Raw genomic sequence first — 24599 nt, forward strand, 5'->3', positions numbered from 1 at the left:
TTGAAACTGTAAATTAATATTTAGACAACTTGTCTATGAGATTGATAAATTGAATTTTTAAATATTTCTAATCGAGTAAATGAATTTCTATATAAGGCACGTCTCGTCTTGTTGAGCAATTGTCAAAGTCGACTGTCTTATCATGTTATAAATCTTTATAAACAATACAATCTGATTTTACAAGTATTGGAAAACTATGTGAAATAATAAAATATGTTCGATTGCCATGATAATTCAAATATAATATAGCTCCTGAAATAAATAATATTTTGAGTTTGATAAACTATAAATTCGTTCAATTATCAAGACTTATATTATGTTAATAGACATGTATAGATTTAAAGATCATATTGGGTAAGGTTAACTTTTGAGATGACTTTTGTTAACTTTTGTATGTCGATCTCGAGCATTAGGATTGTGATACACTATGACCAGACCTAATTTGTTAGACATGTATTGACCAACATATGTTCTCTAGGTTGAGATCTACGGTTATTTTACATTTCGAGTTTCGGTCACATTCCGGTGAATTACTTTATATGCTGTTAAGGTGAGTTTCATTTGCTCCCTTTTTAATTGCTTTTGAAATCTATATTTTTGGGCTGAGAATACATGCACTTTATTTTATACGCAATGGATACAAGTACATACTAAATTCTACACCGAGTTTGAACCGAAAATCCCTTAGTTTTGGTAACTAGTAACTGCCGATTATAAGAACTGGTGGGCGCGAGTAGTAGTATATGGATCCATAGGGCTTGATATCCCCGTCCGAGCTAGAGCACTAGCCTTTTAACGGACGTATGCTATTTGAGAAGCGTACACGTTGGTTTGCGTGTATTATTAAGATGATTATACATAGGGTATAAATTATATATACGTTAAGTTTAGTTACCAGGGTGCTCAATTTCGTAGAATATTTTGATAAACGTTTCTGGATGAAACAACTGGAAACTTGTGATTCACCTTTATATACAGATTATGCGCAACATTAAAACTATGAACTCACCAACCTTTGTGTTGACACTTTTAAGCATGTTTATTCTCAGGTTTCTAGAAGTCTTCCGATGTTTGCTTATATGTGATACAAGCTATGTGCATGGAGTCATACATGCTTTATTCAAGAAAACTTTGCATTCACAAAATCATCACCGTGTATCTTATTTTGACTGCATTGTCAACGGATGTATTATGGTAAACTATTATTTATGGTGATTGTCTATATGTAGAAATCATCAAACGTTGAAAACCTTAGAAATTGATATTCATTTATTGTGTACCTTTTGAAAAGAATGCAATGTTTACAAAACGTATCATATAGAGGTCAAAACCTCAATATGAAATCAATGGATGATGTATTCGTCCAAAGGGATTTGGAAGGATCGTCACAAAAAGCAACAGAAGCACATTCAAACACCATCTTCTACAATCCAATTTATCAAAAGCAATGTTCTGGGATTGTATAATTGGGTCGAAATAAACATATAAACACCAACATGTTGTTGCTAATTTCCTTTAAACCTGTTATGGTAAATAGAATTAAAAATAAAAGACATGAAGTAGTGATGGAAATAACCTTCCAATCTTTTTAAGATGTATAAAGTTGCAGTAACCACTCCGATTGCATGTATTCTCTTCATATTGCCTGCAAGTAGCTTCCCAAAAATCAGTCACGGGCAAGAACTCCACAATAATGGGCCGACCTGAAGAACATTTTCAAATCCATTAACAAAAGTCCAAAATGCTATATTTACAAAGAAAAAAGTATTACTAATAAAATAAAGGAAACAACAATACCGACATAGTATCTTCGAGTAAGGTTCTTCACTGCTTTTGTTGCATACTCTTTCTACCTAAACTAAACATATACATTTCCCACATGATATATATGATAACGGAACAACCATTACAGATATATTTTAAAAAAATATGTATAATAACGGCTAGATAGAGGCATTGATTTTACCATAAGATCAGCAAAGTTGCCACAAACATTCAAACTTTAAATTTCCTCATACTTGTTCAGCTCCTCAAACGGATCCTCCTTAAAGTCCTTCGGACATATTATAACTGAATTACATATATACACAAAAAATCAGAAAAAGTTAGGAGATACCTCAAAATGACCTTGAATTTTGCGAGGATCGATAGGGTTTACTTGAGCATCAACACCAGGAGTGATCATATCAGGACGCTGATACATATTAGCTAGCAACAATGTCGGACTAACGCTAGGTTTCGTATGAAGTCTGGAGCAACGATCGCTATGCCAACATGCTCCGATTTTGAAGTAAAATGGACAATTGACTCTGTCATATAATGAAGAATAATACGATCCCAACTAAAATGACGACACAAAAACAGTTCTCCAGTTACACAAAGTTTAGTTATCAACTAAAATTGTTATTTTTCTCAATAATAGATATATACAGTTTTGTATAAATCTTGTAAACCCCATATTATCACTTCCCCCAAAACTTGGGGTTATGTTTTATATTATCACTTCCCCCGAAACATGGGGTTATGTTTCATAAAACATAACTTAAAATTGGCCAAAAAAAAAAAATGAATACTCGACAGTAACTATATACAATTCCAGTACGTCACAGAAAACGCAAATCTGAAAAAAGAATAAATGAGGCTCAGATCCGTGTTTAAAATCAAGCAAGAGAATATGAATCATCGTGGCTGCAATCTTTAGAGTGCCCCGCCAAGATACGAACTCACTTTTCTCGTTGATCGACCCAACTCCAACATATTTATCATCACAACATATTTTATAAAACCTTCTTGAGTTGTGATCAGTACCGAAAGGCGTTGTAACTGATTGAAATTCCAACTGAACAACGGTGTTGCAAATCATGGTAATGCGTAAGTGTTTTTGCTACAATCATTTAGCAACAAAGAGGCTACCACGTCCTAGGACGGCAACCAAACTCTGTGCAGTAGCTGGAATTTCTGAAGACATCAGCGTAAGTAGTATTTATGCCTCAGAAACATGTAATCAGTCACCATGGCTGCAACTAATATGTTGCCTTGCCAAGAGGTGACCGAGGGCGCACAGATTTCACCATCACAGATTTAGCAAGCTGTGAAAATGCAACAACGAATAATATATCAACAAAAAGTTAAACTCCCAAATTAGTATTCTCATTCTCATTCGCATTCGCATAATAATTAATACAAAGAGCCATTGTTTAGGAGGCATTATCAATTCCTCATCATGCCGAAACCCAAAGAGCCTATGGAAATACCATAACAAAGAACAACAGCAAACATAGATAAATCCATTAACGATTAATAATCTGTAAAAATTATTTGAGATGTATACCTGTTGCTGATAGCGACGGCACGAAATCCGCAGATGTTAGCAACAATCGGATGAAACCCGAGGGTTGATACATGAGTGTCGCCTGATCATACGAAATCCAGCAAGGTTAAACCACAATCGCTGACGGGTGATGAAAACCCCTGTTTAGATGATGGAGCACAAAGAAAAAACCACAAAATCCAAAGAAAAAGCCACAAAATCCAAAACCCTGGGGTTAAATCGAGACCCTCACGACCAGAAAAATAAACCATCAGATCGAATGATGGTTCAGCCACAAAATCGAAGAAAAGCCAGGGTTAATTCGCAATCTTCACAACGGAATCGAAACCCTAGATTTAGAGAAGAGTCGCCAAAAGAGTAGAGAGAGAGGAGACGACGAATAGTTTGGGAGAATTTTTTTTGTGCTTTTATATAGATGCAAGAGATGTCGTTTTAGAGGTGTTTGAGAAGGAAACGACCAAAATCCTGGTGTCAATTAGTATATAAAGGTAATAGCGACTTGATTCTTAGTTGTCAAAAACCACAAACAAATTGAGTAATAAACTAACATTATTAATGTAAATAAGCTTTTTAAATTCAACATTGATTGATGAATCGACATCAAAACATCAACACGATAACATTTTTGTTTTATTATTTACTGATTTTTGTCGAGCATGTTACACGTGTATATATAACTTAAACCCTCACGCATCCACCTATTCCTAATTTCTGCAAATTTATCGACCATCCATAAACACATACTGTGTGTCTACTTTTACTGTGGATTTTTCAATCAATCATCATCAACCGTTTCTGAATTATCAATCCATCAACTGTTTATCAACTATAGTTTCGAATTTCAGTTGAAATGGCGGAACACGGTGACGAAATCGACCCAAAAATTGAATCTTCTTTAATGGATAAAATTACTCAGCGTGATGATTCTTCATCTTCCGATTCTGACACTGATAAGAAAAAGAAGAAACATCAGCAACATCAGTACGATGATGAGTTGAAGAAGAAGCATCACGATGCCACGTCACCACCTTCTTCTTCTTCTTCGATGAAATCCAAGATCTATAGGTTGTTTGGTAGAGAGAAACCTGTTCATAAAGTTTTTGGTGGTGGAAAACGTAAGTAGTACCAGTAATTATTTAATTTCAATATACTGATTTATTTGTTAGTGAACTATAATTTGAAGTTTACTTGATGAGTTACAGCTGAAGTTACCTAATTACTGTTGTGCTTTTGCTAATTAGACTGTTATATATATTTTTAATGTATATGATTTAATGTTAATTTTTTATGTGTTACTTTATACGGAGTATTATCCAGATTATTTAATGAATCAAAAGAGCTAAAGTTATATATTAGGTGTTATGAAGTTGATTGTAATATTAACTATAAGTTTTTGTTCGGTCAAATTGACAGGCAATTGGCCAAAGGATAACATTTTGTTATTTGTTTCTTTTTTCATACAATTAAATTAATAAATTGTTATGGTGATATTTTGATATATGAAATGTGTCATATTTAAAGAAGTTGAAACTTTCTTGATGATTTATGTTCTTCATATGTCACCTCACTGGGTGGTCCCATTGTTTAGTGTTATATTGCCTTCAGTTAATTAGTCGTAATTTTCTGAGTTAATGTCTTTCATGGTAATCAAATGCAGCTGCTGATGTGTTCTTGTGGCGAAACAAGAAGATATCAGCGAGTGTACTTGGTGGAGCAACTGCAGTGTGGGTGTTTTTTGAATTGCTTGAGTACCATCTGCTTACTTTGGTTTGCTACGTTTTGATATTTGCATTTGCTGTTCTCTTCCTATGGTCCAACACTTCTAAGTTCATTAACAAGTAAGCTTTACGCTGTTTGACTACTTTAATACAGAGTACATTTTAATTTTTGAGGTTATCGACTGACTGGTCCGTTTGCAGGTCCCCTCCACATATCCCTGAAGTCCGAATTCCCGAGGATAAGTTCCTACAGTTTGCTGCTGGATTAAGGAATGAACTCAATCAGGGTCTTGATACGCTTCGGAACATTGCATCTGGGAGGGATTTAAAGAAGTTTCTTTTTGTATGTTGTGTCATTTCATCTCACTGTGTTTACTCTATTTAAAGAAGTTTCTACTATAGGGTGTTAACTTGCTGTAAATTGTATATTTTTGGCAGGTTGTTGTTGGACTTTGGATTCTATCCGTTGTGGGGAGCTGGTGCAACTTCTTGACATTGTTGTACATAAGTAATACAGATTTCTCTCTTTATCTGTCCTATCTCCTTTTTTGTCTTGATAATTGCTAGCATTAGCATAAGTGTATAACCAGTTTACATGTTAAAAAATGTGTCAAAGATTTAGTCCTGCTATACATTTGATTCTCTCAACCCTGTTAACTGTAACGTTTCGTGTCATTTATCATCTACTTTAACAAATTCCTCCCATGGGTAAGGGACTTAGTTAGTTGACAAATAGGAAAGATGTCAAGTCTGAAGTCATATAACAGCTAAGATTGGTTTACTTGTTTATGAAAACAGCTTTTGTGCTTTTACACACAATCCCGGTTCTATACGAGAAGTATGAGGACAAAATTGATGCATTCGCAGAGAAAGCAATGATCGAGATCAAGAAACAGTATGCAGTGTTTGATGCCAAGGTTGTGAGTAAAATTCCCCGAGGACCATTGAAAGACAAAAAGAGAGCTTGAAGTTGGATTGTTGTAGTGCTTTTTGAATGTTCTACATGTGGTTATGGACTATGAGAGTGTTGGTGATTAGTTGAAATATGTTTTCGTTTACTGTTTTTTTCGTTTAGTTGTTTTAAGTGTTGTGATCCTTTATTGAGTTGTACATGCACAAGTTTCCCTGATGTTTGTTTCTATCGAATGTGCAAATTGTGACCAATTACAAATTGTTTGTCTTCTGATTGGGTCTAGCTTTTTGAAAGAATCGAACCTGGATTTGTTTTTCATGACTCGGAATGGTGCGTTGCATCTTCGGGCTGATGAAAAACTGCAAATTTGTCATCGAGGTAGAGTAATTTACAGTGTAGGCTCGCCTCATGTATACATACATGTGCAAATGAGCCACCTTAGGCTTGAGATTTAAAAAGTTGCTATGCCAAATTGCTTAAAATGTCAAATTTGAAACCTAAATGTTCATTTTCGAGAGTTTTAACTTTAAGGTTGAATGTGAAAAGTATGAATAGGTTTCTTACTTGTGACAAGGAAGAATGATAATAGCGGTATCTTTTGCTCATGCACTAGAAAAAAAAAATTAAGTTTGTTTTCCGATCATATTCATATCATCATTCTAAAATGTACAAACATTTTTGATGGTGCAAGATTTTCGTATCGTCATAAACATTATATATCAAACACCCTTATAAGTAGAAAATTAAAGAATAAATTGAACAAAAAAAAAACTATAATTAAAGTAAAACTACACAAACCAAAAACCCTTGCTAATTAGTATCTGGGAATTTGTCTTGAGAATCGAGGATTGCTATCCGGTGAAGCAAGAGGAACAGTTGAAAACTCTGAAATACGTTGTTCTGTCATAAACGAAGCATTATTCGTGCTAACTGGACTTGTACCTTCTTTAGATCCATCACCATTGTTCTGTTCGGATTCTCTCTTTTCCCTTTCTTCACTTTCTTTCAGAAGAAAATCAACCCACATATCCGCAAACGACTGCAACATACAAAATCATTACTATTTATATCATATAATCGTCACTAAATGAATAAAAATGTCAGTTTTGCACGCAAGCCAAAACAAACGACACAAAAGCCTTGTAAATCATCTCCTGATTTCTGATTATACTAGCTAAGATAGTAGATTCTACATAATGCAAACTCAGCCCAATGTTATGTGAAACATCAGAATAGAGAGACACGTGAAGTGATACGACTAAAGGTCAATGTTACAACTTTCTCTATGACAAGTGCTTTTATGTGTTTTTTTTTTTTTTTTTTTCCCTTCCAATTTGAAACAAAACACTCTATTTTTGACGGCTCTAGTTATTGAGTCGACAGCAAGCGTCGATTTATTGGTGACTTGACTGACTCTTAGAGCCTAAATTAAATTTCATGCAGGATTTAAAACCCATGGAAATTTGATTTTACCATTTTCATGGCGTCTCAATTTTATTTTTAATTAAAATTTATTGTTTAAAATTTTCCTACTTATTAGCCGGAGGTCCACTCGGAAACAATCTCTCTATCCGTCGTATAGAGAGAGGGATGAGTTTCTCTACATTTGAGAGTGTTTTTCACTCTATGTGGAGAAATGACTTGTCTTTATTCTCGAATAGGGGAAGGATTGTCTACATCTCACCTCCCCCATACACTACTCATGTGGTATTGGGTTTTGTTGTTGTTGTTATATGTGCAAAATTTGTTTACTAATTCTGGTTGTTCATATAACTGCAGCATTAAGTGGGACGGAATCACATTACCTGGTTATCTGATGACATATGTCCAGAATTCTCTGTTGGCGCTCCTCCTAGAATGCCGCCAACTAGGCGTCCTGGTAAACCGAAAACACCACGAACAACACCTTTACCCACTCCTTGTTGAGCAAGCCCAATTCTTTGTTTCTCTTCTTCAGAGAATCCTAACATGCGTACCATAAGATCCAGAACCTACAAGCACCATGATAAAGAAATTGTGAGTTGACGGGTTTACGCCTTTTTTAGTTTTTTTTAGGTGTGATTGGCACACACGGGATAGAAACTCAATAGTCACCCGGAGTCAGGGTTTCTCCGCCAGAATAAACCTTTTTTTTTTAAAATGGGTAAGAGGGTAGTTCATACATACCTCTTTACTGTGGTTCCTCTGAAAGTAAGTCACCAACAATTTGATCACAATACGCCTGCAGATAATGCTAGTTATTCTTCATGAAAGCTCAGATTTCATGTGAACATAATGATAATTAACAGGCATAAAAAATAAGAAAATCTCACTTATATCACAAACTGCTTCGGGTGGAAACTATAGGATTTGGGTGTCTACTATAGTAAACCAATCACCTATAAATTAACACAATAAGAACTGAAAAGACTAACCTGTCAACGGAAAAATCAGAGTCCATCGACATTCTATTGAGCCTCGTCATGCTCTGCTCAAGAGCACGCCGTAGCTTAGCATTGTCTTCCTCTAGCTTATTTACTCTCCCTTTTCCTTCTGATAGTAGTATTTCAGCGTGTACAAGTTTTTCCAAAGATTCCTCCTTTTCCTGCTTTGTTGTCTCTACTTGTTGAAATGCATCCTAAAGGAGAAATATGGATTAGATTCAATCATTATCACTCTCGACTCTTAAGCAATTTACTACACATCAGTATGATTAAATAATATTAAGCATCACTCGTCTGCTCATATTAGTATCAGACTCGTAATATCTTACTAATTGAATACTACTACTAGGCAAATGTCTTCTGTAAGCAAATATATAATAAGAATGATTAAATCAAATTAAAAAAGATACCGCACGAGTGACAACCAACCTTTAATTGCTCAGACAGTCTAGCAGTTTCTTCTCTCGCAGAAGCCAATTCCCTTACCAAATGTTCCTGAATAAACATAATTTTTTGTATAGCAAACAACAAAGCCACTTTCAACATCTACTAACATACATATGGTGCTAATCAAAACATCAACTGATAACAGAATTACCTTGGCTTCTATCTCAGCATAATACTGACCAAGAGCAGTTTGAAGATTTAGAAGTTCAACATTTTTTGCATCTACTGTACTTCTAAGGTTGGCCACCTTTTTATTTAGATCATCAATGACTTCCTTAGACTTCTGAAGTTCATTGTTGTTCATCATTTTAACCTCTTCTTGACCAGCAATCGCCTGATTCAGAGATTTTTCCAAGTGTCTTATTTGAGCTCTTAAAATTTCGTTATTTTCACGTAGCCCTTCAATGATCTTGCTGTCCTCGTCCATCTTCTCAGAATCTTCCGACTCCTAAACAAAATCAGAGCATATCAAACAAATATCCAGCAAGTATTTTCATTAAATAGACTGTAATACAATCATCAACATGTGAATTTGTGGATATTTGTATAGCTGAAGCATCAACTGTGAAATAAACATAGGTAGTTTTGAAGAATATGATTGAAGAAAACAAATGTAATAAATTTATGGGTAACGAACCTTTTCCAATAAATGCTGCTTAAGCCGACTCAGCTGCTGTAAAGCCTTGTCCTTTTCCCGTGATGTCTCTTTCAAATCTTTCTCCAGCTTCTGTAAAGAGGCCTCCAATTCTTCTTTGCCCGGAAAACTTTCAGATGCCTGCTGCAAACAAATAGCATTTTTCTATAAATAACATTAACATTAATTATGGAAAGAACATGTCTTTATTCAAACAGAATATGAAACGGGCATCATATAAAGCTACAGTAAACCAACCTCATGTACACCATTTGAAACTTGGGGCAAAGATTTATTAGCAACTTCCAAAGCCACCTTGAGTTCGTTTTTTTCCATCTACAAGGGAATAATTGTATAAATATTGAGACTTGTGCTACACAAAAGAAGAATATATGGCCAATTTAAAATATTTCTTCATCTTTACAACCTTCAAATCACGGTTCTCTTTTTCCAAAGATGTTATTATTCTTTTAAGACCCTCTGCAGCATCATTTGGTACTACATTTTCCTTTCTACTCAACTCCATTTGCAAATGTCGTATTTCAGATGATTTACTGCTCAGCTCATCTCTTATTTTGTTCATCTCCACCAACGTCTGCAAAACCATAACAAAGTCACAAAATTGTCTTCATGTACCTTGCCTTTCTAAGAACATAGTGGACACATGTGGTTGCTCATTTTCTGATAAGTTGTTATAACCAGGTTATGGAAGGCCCAAAAAAGCAAGAATGGGGTTCAATTATGATGAACTTTGTAATAAAATATGAAACTTACAGTTTCTTTATCCGCCTTCAAAGAATTATTATCCTCTCGGAAAGATCTGTTCAACTTCTGTTCCTCTAGAAATAGTTTTTTGGCATCAGAAAATATCTAATTACGTGAATAATGTAGTCAAAATCAATCTTCAACACAAGAATACCTTGGAACCTGGATTGCAAACTTGTCAAATTTACACGTTCTTTGTCAAGTTCATCTCGTAGTTGCTTTATTTGTTGCTCATGCATTGATTGCAGTGTTGCAAGAGATCTGTTTCTTTCCTCCAATAATTCAGATATCTCCTAGAAGTTATTCATATATCTGTCGTCAAAATTCGTTCATTATGTACTAAAAAGCACATCACGAGAATCAGAAAAATACAACAGGGTAACAGCAAGAAAAGTATAAACATCCTCAATTACATCTGTCAAAACATATAGTTTAGAGGATACCATTTTCAATTACAGCAAGAAAAGTTTATTTACAACCACAGACAAAACATGGCTAATACTTGCATCCATTTGTTAATGTTAGCAAGCTACATTCACATTGAGAAAGCAAAATTAAGGAATCATTTCACATTCCAATATTATCTTGAATGGCACTGTTGCAACACATAAGCCAATCTGTTTTATGGCATTTAACAAATAACCAACAGCATACATACTTTATCAACCGAAATGAACATAAAGTTACTACCTTTTCACTGCCTTCACTACTTGAACGTCCCATCTTATTCTGTAAGTGTGCAACTCCATTTCCTAGTGCATCTTCTTTTAATGCAACACCATTCTGCATTCTCTTTCCAAAAGAGCGATTTTTCTGCTTTTAACTGAGCAAGTTATTACTACCTTATAGGATAAGGAGGTTAACATCAGCACTATCTGATGTAGAATGAAACAAGCCCAAAAACACAATACAAGGGTGAAACACACTTGCAAATCTGATAGTATATTCTCAAAACCTATAGCAAGTAACACATGTACGATACTCCTCAACAAATGAAGTAGAATTATGTACCATAAGACTACCTTATATGAGGGGCTATTTGATGCGGTCTTTGAACTCTCACTTCTAAATGAATCAAGATTTTTCTTCAACGAACTATTTTCATCATTCAGGCGAGATATCCGATCCTGCATATGGAACCTTAAGATCACTTTTATAAAAATAGCAGTTCCAGTTACATAGTACATACTATAAAATTAATATACCTGGCAATTTAGACCCATACTCTCAAGTTTGGGTTTATTGGGTCAAGCTTTCGGGTCAATTGGGCCTTGAGAAAACTCAGGCCTAACAATGTAAATAAGAACTTTAAAAAAAGGTCCAATGAGTTTTTCCTCCAACCTATTGGGTCCTGTACAAAATTTAAAGGAATAGGGCTAATGGGTATCAATACCCAAAGCTCAATAAATAGGGATAGGTCTAATGGGTCTTGTGAATGGGTCAAATGAGTCGAGCGTAACAAGTTTCATCCGCCAAATATTTATGAAACCATTCATGGTTATATCATTTATTATGTATATTAATATTTCTTATATATTATATATTATATATCTAATAAATAATAATAACTAAGATAATATAATAAATGTAAAAAGAACAATGTAAAAGTATATGACACGTTTGGACTCATTGACCCATTTGACCCGTTACCTGTTTCGACATGTTACCCAAACTGACCCAACCTGACCCATTTCGACACGTTTAAAATTTTTACCCGTTTGACCCATCACCCGTTTCAACCCAAAACCATTTTGACCCGTTACCCAAACCGATCCAACCCGACCCGTTTGCCAGGTATAAATTAATATTGAATCTAAAAGCATGGAGGGGGAAAAGACTAAGAACATTAGGTCTTATAAAAGGGAGAAATGTTTAACGGCTATATATTAAGCCACCCTTTACAATCCTGAATTTCTAAATACCGAAAGGGTGAAGGAAGGATAAAACTTGAATACATGAAACAAAATGCCAAGTTCATAACCTACAAAAAAAAAAAAAAAAAAAGGAGAAGCTTAACTATTTATCCCCTTGCCCTTTCAGGATTGGCTACCTTGAGATACCACTGTTGAAATGTTGGCAACCTCAAACGGCCGATAGCAGACCGCCCCAATCCCATCACGTGAGACATAAATCAAAATCAACTATATGGTGGTCCACCTTATTGATACACCTTCACTATTGACATTTTCTAATAAGGTAGATTCCTACTTGATATGCCAATGCAGATACTAAACTTTGACGTACCAATGTGACAGCTATTCTATTAACATTTTCTAAATTTCTCACACATGTCAGTTCTCGGTTCTGGAGTTGCAAACTATCTAAAACGGCATGTCATCACTAAAAAGTTTATTTCCACGTGATATAGATTATACAGGGGAAAATAATGCAAATCGATCTTCATGGTATTTAAATTTAGATGAACTTTTATAACGGTGGCAACCGCACATTGTATATAAAGTAGTTAAACAACCGACGCCGCATTCTACAAATACAATCTCAGTACATTTCACAAACATAACAACATGGACAAAAAGCGATTACCTCTCTTTCTTTTAGTAAAGCTGCATAGTTAACTGATAGTGACTTGATCTGTGCCTCCGATTCCTGAAGCCTCTTTATCTCTGCTTTGTATTGCTCAATCTGCAATACAGCACGAGTGAATTATATAGTGGTTTTTCTATAAAATCATTTTCTCATAGAAGTAACTCGAAATTCTAAAGACATATCTGAAGTTGTGCAATGTGCGAGCATCATACATTATGTTGTGACATAACCCAACAAAACAACAATCTACAAAGTATCTTTTACCATTAAGCGATATGCAAGGTTGCATATTGATAATTAGTCATACATCTTCCTCGTATAAACATCTTTCAAGGCTTTAAGTACCATTCACATAGATAGCACATTCAATGAAATCTTTTTAAACATATAAAAACAATACTCCGTAGCATTTAATAAATGTGTTCAAACAATCATGAAAATCCAAAAAACATCAAGAAACATATCTGGCACCCAGAAGGCTTGCTAGTCTGCTACAGTGCTACTATCTCTAAATCTTCAAAAAAATAAACCTATATTTCACGCTATAAGCTCATTCAGTAGCATAATATCTACCTGCATACGATTCTAGTACAATATAAAATATATTTCAAATTCAATCATAACCTATACTAATACTAGTATACTACAAATTTACTCTAAAAAATTTTTTTTGTAAGACAACAGTCGGCATCGAATACTCTCATTTGCCACACACGCACGCCACTTTCGGGAGGAAACCCGAATCGCATTGCAGGAACCCGATCCTTCAACCATCCCGAGGGGCAGGCGGACCGGGGAGAAAACCCCCAGAGGTCAATCTGGAGCTCCGTATTAACTAATTACTCCTACTAATTTCTATCAAATAAGACAAGCAATTCTTAAACGTAAGGAAAAACAGCGCAAAAATTCGTAGTTTTCTCTATCCAGTTACCAAACACATAGATTGCATACTTTATTCTCCAAGCCTGACCAAAAACCCTAACTTAGCGTCCCTAAATACCACAAATTGTAGTAGAATCAATTCAAACTGAAATCACCAACTCCAAATTAGCAAAAATAACATAAATCAATCAGATTGAGCAACATTATACAACATATACCTCTGAAGTAGAAGTCGAATCGATACCGTTAGCGATAGAGGAAACAGACCGGCCGGAAAACCTCCGATCGGAATACGATGAGTATCTGGAATTAGAGATCTCCGACTGCCTCTCGTAATCATCTTCCTTTTCATCATTATCATCATCGTGAACGTCCAACGCGATTTTGTTTAGGTTTTCTTTTAAATTTGCAAGAGTCGTGCTCCACATCATATCTCCTTCTTCGATTGATTGATAAATGATAATTTGATTGATTATAAAAATGGAAGAGCAGCACAATTGTCGGTGAGATTAAGCAAGATACGTGTGCAAATGTTTCTGATGGAGGGGGATCTATCGGATTTTGATCATCAAACGGACGTCTGGGTAGATCTGAGTATATGGAACAAATAAGTACTCGTATCGTATAAGAATTTTGTGTTCTACTCCGATGAAATTACCGTAATAATTTTTTAAAGTAACGGTGTATTTGTGTTTGTTTGGGATTCTTATTCTTATTTTTTCAATTTGCTTACTACATAAGCATTAAAAATAATTTAATTTTAATTTTTAAGTGCATCTGTTTAATCAAGATAATCATAATTATGACTTCTAACCTACATTAAAAATTAATTAATAAAATTCATTTAGAATTAATTTTTGATAACAAATAGACACTTTAGTCTCCAGATTGTAGAGGTTTTTATTACAAACTGTTAGTGACCTAAAAACTGTTTGTGAATACGAACAATCTTCAAAATTCAGCATATAGACCTTTAGACCATATCTTCTTTACAAACAATCTTCAATATTCAGCATATATAATTTGTTTTACATTATATTTTTAACACTTTCTTTTCACTTCTTTTTTCATCTTCTTATTTCGTTCATTTATTTTCTTAACATTTTAACTATACGTTAACCTTTTTTTTAAACGTTCAATGAACCGACCGTTAATTGACCAATAACACCTTGCAGCGAAGCGCGGTTTTTTTTTATATTTCCGTTCCCTTTTCATTCCTTTATTTTATTTAATTGTTCAATTAACCGACGATTAATCGTTTTTTAACGCGATCGTTATTCATTTTTTTAAACACTCAATAAATCGACTGACCAAAATTACCCCAGCAAAAGGCGTATTCTTTTATCCTCGTTTGAACTACTCATTGATCCTCGACACGTTTTGAACGATTCAGCAAACAGTAAACAAGCACCGCAAACACAATTAAAAACTGCATTTGGGATTTTAATTGGGCTTCAGCCATCAGATTAGTAACACTTTAATGGGCCCAGCCCACCTGAATGGAGAATTTACACAGTAGTACCTATTAGTTGATTTTAGGGCATTTGAAAAACCCTATATAGCACATATACTGCACAATATGATCAATCTGCCTCTATCTTACTAGGGTTCCATCCTATTTTGACATCCAATCTGTCAGATTTATTTTTAAATTAGAGCTGCGATGAAGAGAAACGAAGAAAAATTACGATGATTGTTTATCAACATGATTCACTTTTTCTTATTATGGTTCGTATTCACTGAGCAAATCTTTTTTCTTCTTCTTTTAATCATGAGTTTAATTTAATTAAATGGTTCTACCGATTAACTGAAAACGAGGGACCTATGGAGGGGGTGCAATTATAAGAAATGCGCTTTCGGCCAAGTTTGCTCTCGAATATTATTTGAATTCAGATCGTCGTACCGGTTTATTCCATTACCGGTCCGGTTTTTATTTCAGATCTATTAATTCATACATTTTAATTTTGATTTTTAATCTTAACAAGTTAAGGCCTTTAATTGAGAAGTAAAAGTAAAAGGATAACGAAGGTCCCAGCAGGGAGGTATTTACTCCAAAAGAGACCTCTCTAACACATTTTATTTACCTTCGAATATTGAAATTTTGCCGAATCGTAGGATGCGCTAAACTTATTCCATTTTAGTGATGTCTTGAAACCTCGGCTATACTTTTGTTTTTATTTTTCTTCTTAAAGTTTGTTACACTGTTAATTTTAAGAAAATGTAGACTATAAATTTGGACAGAGCAGTAGTTTGTAAAAAAGTAGATTTTTTTTTATTCTCGCGTTTGTTGCTTATCCTCTTCGTTTTATCTTTTATGTCACATTTTGTAAAGTTGTTAAGTGCAACAGCATCACTTGCCAATGATCAAAAATACTTCAATTACATGATTACGCTTTAGTGATTCACAAAGCTATAAATGAGAACTGATAAACGTAACCTATATTGTGAATACAAGCTTGACTTGAATAGTTGAATTTCTTTTTGAGTATCACCCTTTTTTTTTTTTTTTTTGACAAGATTTAACTACATAAATAGTCACGTTATTTGTAAAATCTTGCAACTTTAGTCAATCTTGCAACTTTAGTCACTATGGTTTTTTTCTTGCATTTTTAGTCACAGTGGTTTCAAAAATTTTCAATTTCAGTCACTCAAGCAAATTGGCGTTAGTTTGGTGCGTTGGAACAGAGCATGTGCCCCTCACGTGAGGGGTATTTTCGTCAATATATTATTATTTCAGCCTTTAAAACAGGTTCATTTTCCCTTTTTTTTCCCCAATTTCAATTTGAAACCCTACTTTCTTTAGGCTTCAATTCTTCTTTTATTAAAACCTTAATTAAATCTAATTTAAATAGAATGAATCTAGATCTGACAAATCTCTAACAAACATTTCAAAATAAAAAAAAATTCATACATACAATACAAATCTTTATCAAATTAGAATGAAATACAAATACTTTGAACCACATTTCCCTCATTACATCGTTACGTCTCTACACACACAAACCCAAATAACATTGATAAAAGAAATTACTTCAAAGATCTTGAAAAATCAAAAATCACCTTGAGTAATTTTATCTTTTCCATTTAATAATTAAATTAACTACAATAACTATAACATTGAATTCTTCAATGAAAAAGAGCATATGTAAAAGAAATTACCTTTAGTTGCAGTGATACATACAAACACCATCTTTATATATAGAGAAGGTAGAATAGATTTCTAGAGAAAAAAATCAAACCCTTTAACTTCAAAATCAAACACATGAAAATCACGCCAAATAAGAAAGCTAGATTCTGGAGATGACTGTCGAATTTTTAACCGGCGACGATTTGCTTTCCGACATCGATTCTCTCATTGTATATACGCTACCGTTTCGTTCCTTCATCGGAGATCTCCGGCGAAGCTCTGATCTCTCGCAGATCTCCTGCCAAACTCCGATCTGATAAAAGAAGACTTGTTGTAGCCGATCGAACTCATCTAATCCATGAAGAAGCTTCTTTTTTTGTTTTGGGTTTTGTAAAGAATTTTAATAAACTTCAATATTATATGATTTTGGGTTTTAAGAGGATAGTGATTTTACTCTCAGATTCAATTTTTGTTGTGGCTTCGATGAAGTAATTTGATGAACTATTTTTATGAATTTTGATTTATGGATTTTGTGTAAGATATAAGAATCCTATCTATCTCACACGTCTATCGTGGGCCGACTCCTGAGTTTCAAGGTGTTTCAGAATTGTATGACTATCAATTTGAGGTAGAAGGTCCAAAATGCCCTCACATGTCTAACATGTGACTGATACTTAACGGGCATAATTAACGTGTTACACGGAGTGAGAGTTTTTGCAAGATTTTCAAACCTCAGTGACTATCTTTGCAAGAAAAAAAGCTTAGTGACTAAACTTGCAAGATTTGACAAACCACAGTGACCATTTTTATAATTAAGTCTTTGACAAATATGGATGTTTACAAATTGGGCAAAATCTTGAGGCCTCGGGCAAATTATGAAGATTTATGTGAAAAAGTTAAAAAAGAAAAAAATTTCTTCACTAGAAAATATAAAAAATTACAGCCCCTATACTCGTGCAATGAACATTAGATACAGTAAAGAACAATGTTGAAATTGAGATATCAAGATCATAAGCGTCATTTTAGAAGACAATAGAATCGTAACAATTACAATATCAAACTGATCTTGGTTTAAAGACAATAGAATCGAAACAATTACAATATCAAACTGATCTTGGTTTAAATAAGTAGTTTGGTTTCTGGGTTTTTCTAATTCCAATATGATAAATATAAATAAAGCGGTAATGATAAAATTTGTATTTCAGATAATGTTAAAAGTAAGTGCATGTTATTATTTCTTTAGTTATGTGATGTTAAAATGGTCTCATGGATATGTGATTATTTGAGACTTATTATTTTGTACCTGACGTCTCTATCAAATGATTGACAAGTAACTGGAAAAATACGTCGAGTTTGTTGATTCTAAATAGATAGTAATGCCTTTTACCCTCGACGTTCACCATCACGACTACATGACGGTGTAGACGGCTCTATGTGCCCGAGGCATGGTCCATGCTATTGGAATAGACGGTGTATTAACATTTTCGGGTATATATACGATAAATCTAAACTTTCTTACGCAAAAAGATCGAGAGACATGATGAGACATTTTGGATTGATCCTCGTTAGCAAAATGATTGATGCGTTAGAGTAAACTTGGAATTCCCCAAAAGTCACTGAAAATCGCCCTTTTGTGCTCTGAAAATTGGCTGGTGAAAAGATAAAACAACTAGGGTAAAACTGCTTCCTTAAATAGCTCAAGTGATCTGGCCGACCTGATTTGCGCGGTGTGCAAATAAATGCGCGGCGCGCATTAGTGAATAAAAGTAGCTGCATAAAATTGAAAGCTGGCGGGTCTCAAAACACGTTATAGTGTGCGGTGCGCACTCATCTGCGCGACGAGCAAATGACCCACCTCAGTTTCTGACTTGTTTTTGCTGAATTCATGCCTTGGACGCGCCCCAAATCAACTTTAACCTTATATACTGCTGTAAACTCGGCGTAATCTCATAAAATACTTCAAATAAACACTTCTCGGCTCTCAAACCATAATCTTCATAATAATCGCGAATAATAACCAAAACCGTATCCAAATGGACGTAAAATGACGGATATTGTCATGATAAATATATGAGAAATGTGTAATATCACAAATGGACCTATATATTCCAAAAATCAATATGGGCAAGCCGTTTGTATCAGTAGCGTGAGATGTTCCAACCTTTTGATAGAGCCGTTTCTGTTAAGCCGTTTGATCTGGTAGTTTGAAACTCACATTCGGGCAAGCCTTTTGATTCACATGTTTGCTTGGTTTTAGCTCATGACTTGGCTTGTTCACAGGATCGTAACTTGATCTCCGGGGTCGTAACTTTTTTTCACCGTTTTCGCTCTAGATTATTCGTTTTAAGTCCGTTTTTTATTCTTCTTGCATCGTCTCCTAAATCACTTGATCTGCCAAATAAAGCAAATAAATGCTTAAATTTTCGGTAAAGTTAAATAATTGATTATTTTAGGGCTCAATATCGAGGGTAACAACGTGACTTTTAAGCCGATATCAGTTTTCCTTTCATGTTCGGTTTGAGGTCGTTTTAAGAATAATTTTAAATTTTAAATTATAAGATTACTTTATGGCGCGTCAAATTATCTTTAGCCTCTTATATGGCACCAAAAGTAATGATAACACCCCGTAGACCACAGATAATGCAGGCGATTGTCGCCATATGCTGCCCACAAACACCCGGAATGGGCCTTTGTATCGGGGCGTTTGTCACGAAAAAACGCTGGTACAAACGCATCAGTAGGGGACGTGGCACGTTTTGATTGGTCTAAATTTCATAGCCGTTATAAGCTAGCCGTTGCTGATTTTTTTATTTATTTTTTATTTTCCTCTTTTTCTTCTATAAATACACACTCTTTATTTTCATTTTTCACACACTTTTATTCACTACACACTCATATATATATAAAAGTTTATATCTTCTTTTTGTTTTAGAAACTAAAAAATATGGATTTTTTAGCCTTAAGTATCGATTTGTTATTCGATTCAACGTCGTCCGAAGAAGAGGAAGAAATCCAACCAAGAACTCGTTTTCAAAGACAACCATGACGTTTTTTAAATAGAGATCGTGAAGCAGCGGGTCAATTATTGTGGAGCGATTACTTTTGTGAAAATCCGACGTTTCCGGACGATATTTTCAAGAGACGATTTCGGATGCGCAAAGTTTTATTTCTCCGTATCCGAGACGGTATTCTTCAACACTCTTGTACTCCTAATGCCCCCGATCATTTTGCTTTTTTCCAACAACGTCCGGATGCACTTGGACGTCTTGGTTTCTCAACTATTCAAAAAATAACTTGCGCGTTACGGCAATTGTCGTATGGGATGACCGCGGATATATTTGATGAATATATTAAAATGGCGGAAAAAACGGGTTATATTACTTTAAATAATTTTTGCAAGTGTATAATTGACTTATATGGGTGGGAATATTTGAGGAAGCCTAATGTAACTGACATTGCTCGGTTGTATTCGGCGCATGAGGAGAACATGGTTTCAAGGGAATGTTGGGTAGTATTGACTGTATGCATTGGGCATGGAAAAATTGTCCCGTTGCATGGAAAGGTCAATATACGAGAGGTGATCACGGTCACCCGACGATCATGCTTGAAGCGGTTGCTTCATACGATATGTGGATATGGCATGCGTTTTTTGGGATGGCGGGTTCAAACAATGACATTAGTGTGTTAAATCATTCTCCGTTGTTTGATTCCCTTCGTAAGGATAGAGCCGCACCTTCATCGTTTGAAGTAAACGAAAACCAGTATCCCTTTGGTTACTACTTGGCGGACGGGATATATCCCGATTGGACAACACTAATAAAGGGGTATACGACTCCTATTGAAGAGCCTAGGAAAAAATTTACTAAATTTCAAGCGAGTGCTAGAAAGGATGTTGAGCGTACATTTGTTGTTTTACAAGGTCGGTTTGCGATTTTAAAAACACCGGCACGAGTTATGAGTGTTAATAAGATGAGAAAGATAATGTATAGTTGTATTGTTATGCACAACATGATACAAGAAGATAACGGGTTTGCGTTAAGTACTTGGGAACAAGAATGGTTAGATAAACCCGAAAACCGGCCTCGTCGCAATATTCGGAGAAGAGTCGAAGATCGTCGATCACGAGAGAAAGAGATTCGCGATCGAGACGTGCACGATCAACTTCGTGAAGATTTAACGGCTCATATTTGGAACCTCCCGCCAAACTTTCGCTCGATGCATAACTAGTGTTTTTTTTAATAATGTATTGTAATGTTTTTTTTTTTTTTTGCGTGTATTTTTTTTTATTGTAATGTTTTTTTTTTAAATAATTAATGTACTTTTGTCTAATTTATTTTATATTTTGTATTAAACAAAATAAAAAATAATTTAAAAACAATTAAAAAAATAAAAACAAAATGTCACGTCACAGTCTTACCATGACAAAAGCTACCCATTACAACTCCCCCCAAAATGTCATGGCCCAGTCACAGTTTTTCTCCAAAAAGTGCATCTCACCCACTCCACGTCACAATCACCAATATCTGTGGTCTTATGGGCGTATTCTTTAAGGGCGTCATGCAAAACATAAATAAGAGAACAATTTTATATTATTATCTTACTATTTTTCACTTAACACTCATTTATATTTTGTCGAATCTCTCAAAATCTTCGCACAGGAATCTCCATAATATCTCATAACAAATAAATGACACACACATCACACTCATCACATGCCAAAAAAAATCATAAAACTTTCAAAATATTACGTAACAGTCACATGTAAGACTAAGGAGTTACATGGTGTTTCCAATGCCCCAAAATACCACGTGGAAATATTTTGAAGCCTCAAAATCCCACATGGATATATTTTGACGCCTAAAGCTTCGTTCGACTGATTGTTATGGGCGCCGATTTTGCTCATTGGATCCGATGTGTTATGATGCGTTGAATGCTTTTGAACATGGGCTTGGGTTGAAAACCCGCACAATTTGGAAACGTTGTGGGATCATATTCATTGGTTGATTTTCAATTTTTTTTTATAAATTAGTTTTAATATATTATTTTTTATTTCCTTTTACTCATCTATCACTCGTATTAACAATCGTCACAATATCCCTAATCCATACCACCATAACTTTACATTTTCAACCCACGCTGACACGTCATCAGAAAAGTGCATAACAAATCACACCACCTGCCGTAACAAATTGTCTTATGGGCTTCAAATTTGAAGATTGTGTGGTGTTTGTTACAATTGAGACGAAGAAAAAGATGGTGTGAAATATTGTTAAGCCAATTATAAATTGACACATATATATTAAAATTTTCTTTTTTGCACATCAGTTTGGGATTACCCAGGGGCACTAAACCCCACTCACGCGTCATCTCGCGTAGTTGCATAACCATCCCCCAACTACGGCCCTGGAGGAAACCTAGACCAATCCGAGGGCATGGCCAGTAAAACACTCCCTCCCTGTTGCCCCCGCACTAAACGAAAGGCGACCTGAGTGGCTATTGCAGGTCAAGATAACATTGAGTGCAATGTTGGTGTCCAGCGGAGTCGAATTCCTAACCTCTCGCTAAGAGAGGCAGACCACTACCAGTTGAACTATAACTCAATGTGCATATGTTTATATTATTAATTTATTTAACTTACATTCAACTTTTACATCACCTAAAGCAATTTCACAAAAATTTAACATTCAAATATAACATTAACCGTAACATACCTTCGAATATAAAACTATTACGACACAATCAGATTTTTCTATCTTTTCTGAAAAGTGTAAAATTTTAGTGCACTTTATCGGTAAAAATTGTCACCATGAAGGATGAAATCAAATTTTTTTCCCTGCTGAAAATAAATTTGGATTCTGGATCTAAATCTGAAATAATAAGAAAAAAATGAAAATCCTATTCGAGTGGGGAGTAGGGATGGCAATTGCCACCCGATCTAGCGGATATCAATCTGATCCACCCGCTTCGTGATGGATATAGATACGGATATGGATGAACCTAAATGAATATGAATATGAACATAGATGAAAAGTTTCATCGACGAATATATTTACCAACACCAGAAATATATATGCAAATACATAAATATTAATACATGCTTACATATATACTATTATATAAATGTATTTATCATTAAATTTACATTTTTCATTCAAATATTATAATGAAATAGTTATGATATATTACAGTAAAACACGCATATCTAACAAAATAAACGAATAAAATACATATTTAATTTTTCATATTCAACGTTTAATAGTAAATCAACAAATGTGTTGTATATTCGACAAAGATTACACATTATTGTGGATATATTTTGATTGTGTCATGTTACATATATTTTTGTTATACTATGTTTTTGTTTTCATTGCATACTAGTGGAGGACCTGCGAATTCGTGGGGCTATGTGAGTGTTTGTAAAGAAATAATGTTTATGATTATTGTATTTAATGTAAGTAGTTATGTTAGTTGTTCTGTATCCAATGTATGTACATAAAATTTAAAAACCAACCATATATGTCTGTAAATAACTTTAAAAGTTGAACATAGTATAAAATACTTAAACAGTTATTGTAGACATATAAAAAGCATTGATAATGAAAACCAAAAACATATTTATTATATAAAAAAATCTAGAAGGAAATGTAGTCATTGAAATGCAACATAAAAACAAATAGAAAAGTTTGTTTGAGGCGTTTGGCTCGTGTGGTTGTACAATCAGACCACGTTTATTGTAGCATGAGTATTACGTGTTGAAAAAATATACGTTATATTTATTCAAAAATTTGACAGTGCATCAAATCAGAATGGTTGAATCTTTGCTATATAGTTGTTGAGCAAAAGTCTACCTCAAATGCAGCTCCATTATGCGGTCTAACTTTTTCGTCCTCATTTTTCACAATTTTAGCTAATTGTATTTCACACTACAAAATAAAATAATAATAAAAAATTACAGTTTCATATACCTATGTATATTAGCATGTAACCATAGACACGAGAATTTTGCTCTGCTTGATGTAACCATAAGACATTACTGAAGCACATAAAGAGAAAAAGTTTCATCTCAAATATGTTGGTTAGAAGTTTGCATCAATTGACACCATCTCACTTTTTGTCCAAGTTCAATACTTAAAGCATAACATCGACCGCTTACAAATTTTATAAGGTACATCACCTTAGTCGTGCCTACAAAAAATAATTGTAAATTTATCAAATTCATGTATCTAATATTTGGGTATACATTCACACTAGCTTAAGACCCGTGAAATTCGCGGGTTTTTTAAGGGCAAATCAAATATCGAACTATCCTAATAATACAATTTTATATAGTATTTGTTAGGTTGCTATCCATATGCAATAAACTGTTGTGTCAAACACTTTTCATATGTTGTAAGGTCTTAGATCAGCAAGCAAGTGAAGTAATGTGACTCATCTTGAAACAAAGAAGAGATTCACAGCAGTATGTTAGCATTTATCAACAAAAGTTCACTACACTCCAACTATTGTCCAGATAACATGCATGTTGTTTGGTTTTCTACTCTGTGCGAATGCGTAAGAGCGAATGCGTAAGAGTAAGTAATGCGAGGGCTGGTTTTGTTAGACATTTTCTTCGAACTTCATGCATTTACCTTTTTTTTTTAATTTTTTTAGTACCTGCATTTTTTAGAACACGAAAATTATAAGATTTGATGATAGAAAAATGAAGGTAAGAAAACAAAGTCATTGTAAAACACATTTATAGGAAGCGAAATATCACCTATAAAGAAGCACATCTTCCATAGGAAGCGTCCCAGATGACATGTAGGTGTAATA

At 34.3% G+C, this 24599-nt stretch overlaps 3 protein-coding genes and 1 non-coding gene across 4 annotated transcripts; 3 read left to right on the forward strand and 1 right to left on the reverse strand.

Annotated features, from left to right (window-relative positions):
- Window positions 1-4034: 4034 nt before the first annotated feature.
- LOC139844778 (reticulon-like protein B4) lies at window positions 4035-6204 on the forward strand. Its single transcript, XM_071835001.1, has 5 exons — window positions 4035-4446; window positions 4989-5169; window positions 5251-5392; window positions 5488-5557; window positions 5848-6204. Exons 1-5 carry the CDS (start codon window positions 4182-4184, stop codon window positions 6015-6017), a joined length of 828 nt encoding a protein of 275 aa, XP_071691102.1. The 5' UTR covers window positions 4035-4181; the 3' UTR covers window positions 6018-6204.
- A 391-nt stretch (window positions 6205-6595) lies between these two features.
- LOC139844779 (golgin candidate 4-like) lies at window positions 6596-14293 on the reverse strand. The gene is made up of 15 exons (XM_071835002.1): window positions 13879-14293; window positions 12776-12874; window positions 11254-11358; window positions 10922-11047; window positions 10386-10524; window positions 10241-10305; window positions 9894-10061; window positions 9725-9802; window positions 9470-9607; window positions 8984-9280; window positions 8815-8880; window positions 8377-8579; window positions 8129-8183; window positions 7768-7953; window positions 6596-7001 (listed from the first exon to the last, which is right to left on the reverse strand). The coding sequence occupies exons 1-15, from the start codon at window positions 14089-14091 to the stop codon at window positions 6777-6779; spliced, it is 2163 nt and encodes a 720-aa protein (XP_071691103.1). The 5' UTR covers window positions 14092-14293; the 3' UTR covers window positions 6596-6776.
- Window positions 14294-15680: 1387 nt separating this feature from the next.
- Window positions 15681-15830, forward strand: LOC139846306 (small nucleolar RNA snoR145). Its single transcript, XR_011759030.1, has one exon. It is a non-coding gene; the product is annotated as a small nucleolar RNA snoR145 (small nucleolar RNA).
- A 4458-nt stretch (window positions 15831-20288) lies between these two features.
- On the forward strand, window positions 20289-21014 carry LOC139842444 (protein ALP1-like). The gene has a single exon (XM_071832582.1). The coding sequence runs from the start codon at window positions 20289-20291 to the stop codon at window positions 21012-21014; it is 726 nt and encodes a 241-aa protein (XP_071688683.1).
- Window positions 21015-24599: the final 3585 nt, after the last annotated feature.

This window comes from Rutidosis leptorrhynchoides, chromosome 4 (assembly GCF_046630445.1).
Source record: "Rutidosis leptorrhynchoides isolate AG116_Rl617_1_P2 chromosome 4, CSIRO_AGI_Rlap_v1, whole genome shotgun sequence".
Lineage (NCBI taxonomy): Eukaryota > Viridiplantae > Streptophyta > Magnoliopsida > Asterales > Asteraceae > Rutidosis > Rutidosis leptorrhynchoides.